This window comes from Gobius niger, assembly GCF_951799975.1.
Source record: "Gobius niger genome assembly, chromosome: 3".
Classification (NCBI taxonomy): domain Eukaryota; kingdom Metazoa; phylum Chordata; class Actinopteri; order Gobiiformes; family Gobiidae; genus Gobius; species Gobius niger.
The window spans coordinates 21450729-21461777 of record NC_136854.1 but is presented as its reverse complement, the minus strand read 5'-3'; the positions used below and the strand labels follow the sequence as shown (position 1 = coordinate 21461777).

General features: G+C 42.2%; 2 protein-coding genes across 4 annotated transcripts; one reads left to right on the top strand and one right to left on the bottom strand.

Annotated features, from left to right (window-relative positions):
• The first annotated feature begins 50 nt into the window (after positions 1-50).
• Positions 51-3876, top strand: rps6 (ribosomal protein S6). Its single transcript, XM_079554383.1, has 6 exons — positions 51-110; positions 632-763; positions 1052-1262; positions 1516-1662; positions 3521-3678; positions 3751-3876. The coding sequence occupies exons 1-6, from the start codon at positions 105-107 to the stop codon at positions 3844-3846; spliced, it is 750 nt and encodes a 249-aa protein (XP_079410509.1). The 5' UTR covers positions 51-104; the 3' UTR covers positions 3847-3876.
• A 4802-nt stretch (positions 3877-8678) lies between these two features.
• Positions 8679-11011, bottom strand: LOC306961574 (perilipin-2-like). Of its 3 annotated transcripts, none has more exons than XM_079554378.1 (6): positions 10780-11011; positions 10492-10708; positions 10339-10421; positions 9977-10220; positions 9683-9786; positions 8679-9075 (listed from the first exon to the last, which is right to left on the bottom strand). In XM_079554378.1, exons 2-6 carry the CDS (start codon positions 10703-10705, stop codon positions 8734-8736), a joined length of 987 nt encoding a protein of 328 aa, XP_079410504.1. In that variant the 5' UTR covers positions 10706-10708; positions 10780-11011; the 3' UTR covers positions 8679-8733. The 3 variants fall into 3 exon arrangements, with proteins under 3 accessions (XP_079410504.1, XP_079410503.1, XP_079410505.1); XM_079554377.1 differs by having other exon boundaries at positions 9671-9783; XM_079554379.1 differs by having other exon boundaries at positions 9683-9783.
• Positions 11012-11049: the final 38 nt, after the last annotated feature.

Here is an 11049-nt window from a genome sequence, read left to right as displayed (position 1 = left end):
GACTAAATTACCTATCGCGATAACATAAAAGGTCTATGTGAGACCTCGGAGCGGATATCCGGTCTCTTTTCCGTGGCGGACCGTGGTTGGGTCGGCTTGACAAAATGAAGGTACATGTTATAGTGCTTTAAATTACTCAGTAAGTTGCTATATGTTTAAAATATCCCCCTGTGGATGTTGACACAAACTTTAAAATCGAGCCCATTTACTACAATGTGTTTTTGGAAGCTTTGCGGCCCAGGATGAGACTTGATTGCACTCTGTGCTAACCGTGGTAGCTTCTCCCGGCACATTAGCAGTAGAAACATGGCTGCGCTCAGGGAAAATGTGGACATGGTTGGAGTATGTCTAAAACCCAATAACGGCACAACGTTTAATAAACAATAAACAAACACGGAGGAGTCACATCACCGTCACGGTAAAGGAGTGTGCGGTTGATTGGGTTAAACTGCTATTGCGTTAGTGTCATTTTGTGCTATCCAGCTGTAGCAGTTGTGTTTGTCAGGCAGTCTTTATCCTCCAATGGGCCTATGGATGATAGTTTGTCATTACATGCTGGCATGTTTAAAGTACTGTACAAGGTTTCTATACTGGTGTGTGTGAAGATGATTTTTATATATTTCTTTTGCAGCTGAACATCTCGTTTCCCGCTACTGGCTGCCAGAAGCTGATTGAAGTTGATGATGAGCGCAAGCTTCGGACTTTCTATGAGAAGCGCATGGCTACCGAGGTGGGAGCTGACCCTCTGGGCGATGAGTGGAAGGTGAGCGCAGTCTTGATGTGGAAATATTTTTATCTATGGCACACTTGTAGACCCTTTCTGATTCGATAGTAGTCATTAAGGGGGGACAAAGTGTGCCAAAGAAACAGAGCGGCTCACCAGATGCATACAGACCTGTATCCATGGCTGTTTGAAACGATAAAGCTCTTACAAATGACTGTCTTTCATATGAAGACTCATTTTTATGTATCCTCAATGACTTGAAGTTATGTGATGTTTCAAAGCCTCGTTTGTGTTTTAGGTATTAAAGGTCATGAATTTGGTTTGCAGGGCTATGTGGTGCGCATCAGTGGAGGCAATGACAAGCAGGGTTTCCCAATGAAGCAGGGTGTTCTGACCCATGGGCGTGTGCGTCTGCTGCTCAGCAAGGGTCACTCCTGTTATCGTCCTCGCAGGACTGGCGAGCGCAAACGCAAGTCAGTCCGTGGCTGCATTGTTGATGCCAATCTCAGCGTTCTCAACTTGGTTATTGTGAAAAAAGGTAACACATCAATGTGCACATAGATTTTGCATGTAAATAATTTGCTTTTATGTGGACTGCGTTGCACACCGGTAAACCCTTTGTGATTGGTCTGTAATCGTAAAGGGGGGACAGGTGTTGCTAAAGAAACTGTGGAGCTGCTTACCAGATGCGACCATCCTGTCCAGTGGATGATTGAACTGCATTGCTCTCCCATTTATTGTTAAAATTAAAGTTTTTTCAATCTCTTATATCTACATTTTTTTTTTTGTAGGTGAGAAGGAAATTCCAGGGCTGACTGACAGCACTGTCCCTCGCCGTCTTGGCCCTAAAAGGGCAAGCAAGATCCGCAAGCTCTTCAACTTGGCTAAGGAGGATGATGTCAGGCAGTATGTTGTGAGACGGCCTGTGACTAAAGAAGGTAAGCTTGTATTGTATTGGTATTAAATTCAGATGTCATGCATGTAATTTATATCATAATGCTAGTGGCACTTCAACCATCTGTATTTATCCACTTAGTGCAGTTTACTTTATTCAGTCTTGTGTAGTGATTCACTGGGTCATATTTGTTCTGACCTGTGGAATAGAAGACAATTTTTTTTACTTTGTGACAAATGTTGTGTAAGTGATCTGATGTGACATGGTGGTTTTGATTACTTAGGGTTACGCTGCTTAGAAAATTTGATTTGTTGAGGTTTGAGTGGCTGATACAGAATTCTTCAGAGATGCCCATTTTGAGTCTTTATTTGCACTGCATGATGCCATGTGGCATAACTTTTATTGACCGTGATAATACTGCATTTGGCTGTGAAGTGTGCATTGTATGTACTGAGTATGTACTGTCTTGTATTGTGTGGCAGTTGTCCACCGGCCCAACACAGATGACTTATAAGCTCCCCCAACATGGTGGGCTTATATGAAATGACTAAGTTAATGTTATTGTGCTCTGATCCATCAGAAAAATCATTCATCCAGTTATTTCCATTTTGCTCTGTATCTTAAGATTCTACGTAGAACTTCAATTTGCAAAAAGTGATTTAAAATGCCAATTAAACTGCATTGAGGCTGTGGATTTAAACATTTTATGACCACAGCTCAACAAGCTCTCAAATCTCCTTGAAAACCGAAGTAATTTCTACTTTTTAAGCTCCACCGTTCAGGCCACACAGTAGTGCAGGTGCTAGTGTTTGTAAGTCACAACTAGAAGGTTCGATGTCCCGCCAGACGAGGCCTCCAGGTGCTCGGTTTCCCCTACCACTAAAAACATGTACATGATTAGGGAGTATATGTGTATGAAGGACTGGGTGGTTTTGGAAAAAAAGATTCACGATTATTTTGCCCATATTAAAGGAACAGGCCACTGTTTTTACATACTGAGATATTTTGCTTAGACGAGTTCTCTTGTACCTGTTGCCTTGTGTCCGGTCGTAATAACACCAGGAGTAGTTTGAAATTTGCGCATTTTACTACTACTGGTACGCCTTACAATATAGTTCACCCTTTTATCTGCTTAGAAAAGCCATTGTTTCATTTTGTGTAATTATACTTTGCAATTATACTTTGTGGTGTAACACTTCACGTAGCCATATATAATGGGAAAACAAGGAAGAGCTTGGTAGCTTCTATCTTGACCTCATTTGGAGCTATAGTGGAGGAGAGGCTAAATGCTAACGCTGTCCGTGCTGTTTACGTGATTGAAGGACGGGTACAAGAGAACTCGTCTAAACTAAGGAAATATCTCAGTATGTATAACGCCTATTTTAAGAGGTCAGCTGGTATATCAGTCCAATATAATAAAATGATTGTAATAAACAATTAAAATCGGTCCCTGCTGGATCTGCGACAGGACTGGCCAATTATCCCATCGATTTAAAGCTTGCCACCACCGACTATGGAATAAATGTAAAATTGTGTGTGAAGCACTTTGACTGTCTGTGAAAGGCCATCCATCCAAGGCACTCATTCCTTTTTTTCCTCAAGATGGCGAGGGCAGATTTTGATCAGAAGCCCCAAAGACAAATCTTGACCGTCCAAAGAATTAGTCTTTTAAACAGATCTTTGAAGTGTTGTTTGCAGTGAGGTGCTGCTGGGGGTGTGGTTTGCTCCTATAACATTTCTAGTATTGATACACAGGCCTTGGCGAGTCCAATTAATTTGTAGTAGTCTAGAGCTTAATAGTGGTTTCATTTTATATACTGTACATATGCCAACTCAAGACACTACTATGATCAGTTCTGGAGCAAATAAAGCTTACACTTTGTTTTCTTGCATGTTTTCAGGCAAGAAGCCCAGAACCAAGGCTCCCAGGATTCAGAGACTGGTGACGCCCCGTGTACTGCAGCACAAGCGTCGCCGCATCTCCCTGAAGAGACAGCGCACTCAGAAGAACAAGGAAGAGGCATCCGAGTACGCCAAGCTGCTGGCCAAGAGGATGAAGGTAAATTGTCTTTGTTTTGTGGTAGACTGTGGTATTTACTATTACTTAACTTATGTCTTACGTTTCAAACAGGAGGCCAAGGAGAAGCGCCAGGAACAAATAGCCAAAAGGCGCCGCCTTTCATCTCTGAGGGCATCCACATCCAAGTCAGAATCTAGCCAAAAGTGAAATTTAAATAAAGAATAACCTTTTGATGAATAGGTTTGCCTTGTTTCTATTTTGTGATTTTTATTTTTTATGTATGATCCATTTAAAGGGACTAGGTTTCAAAATGTTATGCATTTTGTACCCCCATTTGCTCCAGGAATGTGTAAAAATGAGCCCAGACTTACAACTGCCGCGAAAATCCTATACTGTCCAACAAATCACTTGGAAGTACCGAATTGCACAAGATTAATATAGACTGCAGTTACACGTTAGCCCTGGGGTGGCAGTAGCGAATGTAAAAATGGCAACTTCCATTTAGTCTTTTTTTTTTGTTTTTTTTGTTTTTTAAATGCATAAACTGCTTAAATGAGTGAAGTCATGTTACTTTTAGACTTGGGATTCTTAAATTGCCCCACATTTTAACAATTGCAATGGCGTCTAACACTAGAATCTTTATGGAAACTGACCTTTTTTCTTGCAATTTTATGCAACTGAAGCACTTTGAATCGCCTCAGAGTTGTGCTCTAAAAATAAACTTGCCTTGCAGCTGAACCTGAGGATGCAATTCTCGAATTCTGACTGAACGTCCACTCAAATGCCAGTGACAGGAGAAAAAAAAAGCCCCCAGCCTCTTGATTTGGTTATTGCAGTAGTCAAAACCAACTCTCTCGATAAACCTTAGAGCTTTTAATTGGAAACATTTAAGAATGTGTGTATATATTAAGTTGACCTGGGTTTATCAGCTGACCAAAAGGCCAAATTCTGCACAAGTTGTGGATTCAGTGGGGATATGATAAAATGGCAAAACATGAAAAGCTTGTTAAAGGATGCAACACAGTACAAGTGGGGTCCAAAGTTCCGAGATGTTTGAGGCTGAAATCCATCCCAAAACCCCTAGATTCACTCTAAGGTGTGGGATGAATATGCATTAGGGTGTCCCAGGCTATACAGTGACATTTTTAAAATTGTAATATTGCAATGCAGGCGTACATATAGGCGACACTGCAGCAGGTCACAATTGTCGGCCAAAATTGCCGATTTTTGGGCAACAAAATCTAAATAATGGATGGTTTTATTTTATTGACATATTAGTAACTAAGATTTTTTTAGAGGGGATTTTGGATGTACTGTTACTGTTATACTGTTTCAATTAACTAATCACAAGTGAAAAGATCTATAAAAACTCAAATTCCGCCTGTTTTTTTTGGGGTTCAAAGCTGAATAAATCAGGCTTGGAATTAGATATTAAAAAATGCCTCTGAAAAATCCTTCGAAATATTGTTATGTCCAAGACTGGAAAGTTTGAAGTCTGTAGTGCTCACCCGCTGACCGAGTGGGGCCTTTCTTCATTGCTTTTTTATTTTGGTATTTATTTGTGCTTTTTTATTGTGTTCTAGTTGCTTTTCCAGCACGTTTTTGTCGCTCTTTTGTTGCTTCTTTGTCACTTTTTTGTCGCTCTTTTGTTGCTTCTTTGTCATTTTTTTGTTGCTCTTTTGTTGCTTTGCTTCGCTGTTTTGATGCTTGTCTTTCAAGAAGCTTTTAGATGTGGGTAAAGCCAAACTAGAGAAAATGTGCTTGGATCAGGTGGGGGTTAAGAAGTTCATAATTATTTAGGAATAGCTTTTTGCTAGGGTTTACTGTTTAGGCCTTCAACTAGCTTGAACAAATTTATCCTAAACAGGTTTAATCACTGTGCACAGTATAATGTGTCTAACATTAATGTTTGTTTGCACCTGGAACTCGAAGTAAAGATAAGGTCTGGTTGGTCCATGCGAAACAATAAGCGGAGCTCGCCTTCCATACTGTCCAGATGTTATGAAAAACTTTGTACACCAGCATCACAAAATGAAACTGACACTGTCTGTGTGACACAAGCCGGACATTATCAAAAAGATCAAAGACCTCTACTGTCATCATGGTCAGTTAGTGAAGCATCGCTCAAGGAGTAATGACAAAGACCAACAGAATCAGATATATAGAGTAGTAGAGAGAATATATAACAGTAGTTTAAATATAGACTGTCTCTTTGACATAAGTCATTGTAACTTAAGCGTACTGATCAGTTTGATCGTAAAGTTCGTTTTACAAATAGTTGAGAAACACAGGAAAGACTTTCTAAAGTGTAACCGTCACGATCTTGCTGACATGTAGTTCAGCTTAAGTGGACTATTGGGTTTATTGTCAGGCTTGTGAGCAGAGTAAAAGTACTGAGAGCTTTGCAAAATATTGCTGTGAACATAAACATGTTGTTACATTAGCAATAACAATAATACAAGACTGTTTTGAAAAACGCTTGCAGTGTCACTGCATAATGGTCATAATGGTAAAACTGACCTTGGGGGATCTCTAAATACACTGCTCACAAAAACTTAGGGCACACTCAAAAAACACAATGTAACTCCAAGTCAGTCAAATTTCTGGGATATCAGACTGTCCAGTTAGGAAGCCACACTTATTGTGAATCAATTTCACTTGGTGTTTTGGAAATTAAACAGACAACAGGTGGAAATGAGAGGCAATTAGCAAGATCACTCCAAAAGAGGAATGGTTTTGCAGGTGGTGACCACAGACCATTTCAGTGGCTGTTTCTCAATTGCAAGGATCCGTCCTCCGTTTGGCCACTTCGTTGACGTCCTCGGTGGCGGCTCCTCCAAAACGGAGCGGAGTGTCCTCTCCCCGCCGCCTTTGAGCTCAAATGGAACGGCCTCCGGAGCGAGCGGATGCGTCAGGTCACGTGTCAATCTATGCTCATTAAAACAACTGTTTTATGAATAACAGAGGCCAGGAAACTGTTTATGTGGAACAAAACTTTTTTTAAAGTGAGTTCAAACTAATAAAGTTTTGCGAGAAAAGAAAAAAGAAACTATGTTGCAGTGCATCATGGGTAATTTCAGCTCTCCGAGGCAGCGGAGGATCCACTGCTGTATCCTTCGTAAATGAGCCAAACGGAGGAGTGGAGCTGCGAGGGGGCGAGTGGTCCAGGTGAAATGGAACACCACTTGGCGGCGCCGTGATGACGCGAATGACGTCCGAAGTGGTCGAGACTCCGAGGATCCTGGCAATTGGGAAACAGCCCCTGTCTTCATCCTTTGTACCGTAGTTTTGGAACACTTTTGCATGTGTCCAGTGTTCTCACCACTAGAGGTATCATGAGGAGCATCTACAACCCACAGAAGCTGCTCAGGGAGTGATGCTCATCCAAAATGGCACGTCCATTCATGCTGTGGGAAGAAGGTTTGCTGTGTCTCCCAGCGCAGTGTCCAGAGCATGGAGGAGATACCAGGAGATAGGCCAGTACACCAGGAGACCTGGGGGGGGGCGACCGAGGTCAACAACCCAGCAGCAGGACCGCTATCTGCTCATTTGTGCACGGAGAAACAGGAGAAGCACTGCCCGAGCCCTACAAAATGACCTCCAGAGGGCCACAAATGTGCATGTTGGTCCTCAAACGGTCAGAAACCGACTCCATGAGGGTGATATGAGGGCCCGACGTACACAAGTTGGGCCGGTGCTTACTGCTCAACACCGTGCAGCCCGATTGGCATTTGCCCGAGAACACAGCGATTGGCAGATTGGCCAATGGTGCCCTGTGCTCTTCACGGATGAGAGCAGGTTCACCCTGAGCACATGTGACAGACGTGACAGAGTTTGGAGACGCCCTGGAGAACGTTCTGCTGCTGCAACATCGTCCAGCATGACCGGTTTGGTGGTGGGTCAGTGATGGTCTGGGGAGGCATTTCATTGGAGGGCCGCACAGCCCTCCATGTGCGAGCCAGAGGTTCCCTGACTGGCATTGGGGACCGGGATGAGATCCTCAGACCTATTGTAAGACCATATGCTGGTGCTGTGGGCCCTGGTTCCTTCTGATGCCTGATAATGCCAGGCCACATGTGGCAATAGAGCACTTGGATTTAAGCGCTCTATTGGACTTAAATCCAATAGAGCACATCTGGGACATCATGTCTCGGTCCATCCATCAACGCCACGTCGCACCACAGACTGTCCAGGAGCTGACTGATGCTCTAATCCAGGTCTGGGAGGAGATCCCTCAGGAGGACATCCGTGGTCTCATCAGGAGCATGCCCAGGCGTTGTAGGGAGTGCATTCAGGCACGTGGAGGCCACACACACTACTGAGGATGATACAGACTTGTTTGGAGGAAATTCTACAGAATCTGGATCAACCAGTGACCTGATTTGTCACTTTGATTTTGACTATAATTTTGGATCCAGAGCTCCAGGGGCTGAGAATTTGATTTCCATTTATCATTCTTATGTTATTTTGTTCTCAACACATTCCTTACACTATGAATAAAGATTTTCATCTGAAAAATCGAATTGATTGACATCTAGGATGTGTTTTTTGAGTGTGCCCTAAGTTTTTTTGAGCAGTGTATTATCTAAATGAGCTGAAATTTTGTAAGAAGTTTCATGGTGTCATAGTGAAACTTTTTAGGGGGACTGCACTGGCATTTTCCAAAAAAACATTTTTTGGGACACCCTAATATGCATCTTTCAATAAAACCTTAGATTTCATGCAGAACAAAGCTCCATTTTGACCACGCATCCACTAGATCCAAATGAGATCTGTTGGGCTGTATTTAAATCTCACGAATGCGCTCGGATCGGAACTAATGGTTTAATTTCGAGACTTCAGCTAAAATGTAATGAATTCAAGTATAGAGCCTTTAAATTTGGAAAGCATAGAATTGGGTATTAAAACCAACCTGTGACTTGGCCTGTACATTCATTGATTTAAACAAGTTTCACTTTTACCAGGCAATTCTAGATTACATTTTTTAATGGGTACCACCTGTAATACCAACTACATAAATACTCACGTTAGTTTTCTGCAAAGATTTTTTAATGAACAAGTAACATAATGCCTCAATACCATAATGTGATCAATTCAAGGTATGGTGCAAATCTTGGCTTTACATAGATCATCGCAAGGGTCACAGCTTGTGCGTTCACAGTCCATAGCTTTGGGTTGCTTCAGTCGCCAGGTGGGACTTTCCTGCCACTGAACTAAGAGCAAATCCTTGCGAGGAGCTGAGACCTGAGTAGCAGTGCCTTCACTGCCAATTTGTTCAGGAAGTGATTGACAACTTAAGGTGTACATCTGTGATATGAATAAGATCACGATCACGGCTTGATGCTGGAGATACAGCGGGAGACTGAAAATGGAACTTGTCAAATGAGTTTGAAGTCTCTCAGCCAGGCAAGGAGATCTGGACAGTTTCTCTATAGCCTGTTAATAAAGAAAACGTAAGCCAATTAAAAGCAGCACGTGTTTTATAGTGAAATTGTGGAGTTCACCAAATTTACAACAAAATGATCAAGCTTAGACAATTATAAAGTTTTTCCAATGTTTCAGATTACTTTTGCCTCCTTGAAAAGAGTAATGGTTCACAAAAGGAATTTGTTTTGGTGAAATGCTGCAACATGGAACTCAGATTAACAATAGTAATACAATTGTGGGGGCCTGAATGCAAGTTATTTAAGTTATCACTAATTTATTCCTGAGTAAGCGCATCAATTCTGAAAACTGTAGCTTAAAATTCTTCAGCTGAACAGATAAGAGTCCAAGTAATGAGGAACCCAAAGGTAAATCTTCACTAGAAAGACGATGCAGCTTCCGTCAACCCCAAGCAGACATTCACAAGTTAAAGCTCAGTGACAGCCAATTTCCAAACCTCATCTTAAAAGCTCGGAACATCCTAAATTCTAAGTGAAAACTTGAGCTTCTTTTGTACTCAGCCTGGAGCTTAGAGCAACCCAGGAAGAGTTTAGATTGTACTGGACTTTTAAACCAGTAAGAGAGAGGTAACATTCACTGGTCATACTGTAGGTCGTACCTTGTAAGTTCTCCTGCACAACTTGGTGCTGACGGACAGCAGTCTCACAGGGTATGTCCTCAGAGTTGTGGACTCAAACCCCTGCACTGAGTGGTCTTTTTCTGCTGATAACAGACAGGAAAACTCAGGGGGGTGCAATTAATAAATACACTTTAAAAATGAGCAAAAATAATAAAAATGACAACAGAATCAAAAATATTAACATGTGAATGCAGTGCAAAGTTTACAGTCATAGAGCAGGTGATACAACACAATAGAAAGAAATGAATCCGCTTCTTATTGCAGCGGCCATACCTTCTTCCTCCTCAGCTGGAGGCAACATGTGGTCCACCAGCATCTCCGAAATGCTCAGTGCTTGGTCCAGTCCTGCCTCAGCCACAGTCATAGCTCTCTCTATAACTGGATTTGAATGGTAGTCTGTGTCAACTTTGTCCATGGCATGCTTCACTGTGTGCTGCACGCAGCCTATTGTACTAGTGGCAGCGACACCCACCACTTCTTGGACTTCATGCATCTTGACCATGGCAATGGCAACAAACTGCAGGAAAATAATTGATTTATAAAAACAAATCTCCTCGAACATCCTTAATCATGCTCAAGTTGCACGTGCACTGATCACATGACCAGATGCATAAGTAAAAGCAGTCCCATCTTACCTCTTCTGTCGGTGCCTGAAGCAATGAGAAAGCAGATTCCAACCAATCCAGACTTTTACAAGCAATGTAATTTGCAATGGATACTGTAAGTCACACGGACAATTTTAAACCAGCTGATCGAGAAACAATTCATTTTAAATTTCCAGAACTTACTCTGGGGCTCCAGTTTCATCATAACAGGGGAGACCGTGTTCGAAGCCATAGTGCGCCAAATGACTGCCCGGTCCTCCAAAGCATCACAGATGACCTTAAAGTTGGGATGGGAGCTTTTGGTGTCAGTGTAGGCGTCAGTCAATCTGGACCAAGCAGAGCGCACAATGGAGAGCTTCGCCATCCTGACAATAGCACTGTTGCTTTTCTGAATCATCTACTAAAAACATGAACATTATGGACATTTTAAAGGCTGCTCCCAATATACAATAAGGAGCTAATTGCACACACCTGGCGGTTCAGGGTCATGTCTTTCCTGCTGAGCATGTCAACCAAGGAAAACAAAATACTGTAGCCTATATTCCTCAAAACGACACACACCCTCTAGGCCTATTAGAACCAAGTCGTCGCTGCTTGATGTTACTTTGTCAAATGTAGTAAAATTAGCTCTACCTACCTGTGCCCATGCATCTATAATCAAAGCCCTGCACAGCACAGGCCGTTTCACCGCCGTGCGAGTAGTTTTAACCCAAATCTCGCGATCTTACAAGCGCGGTAGCT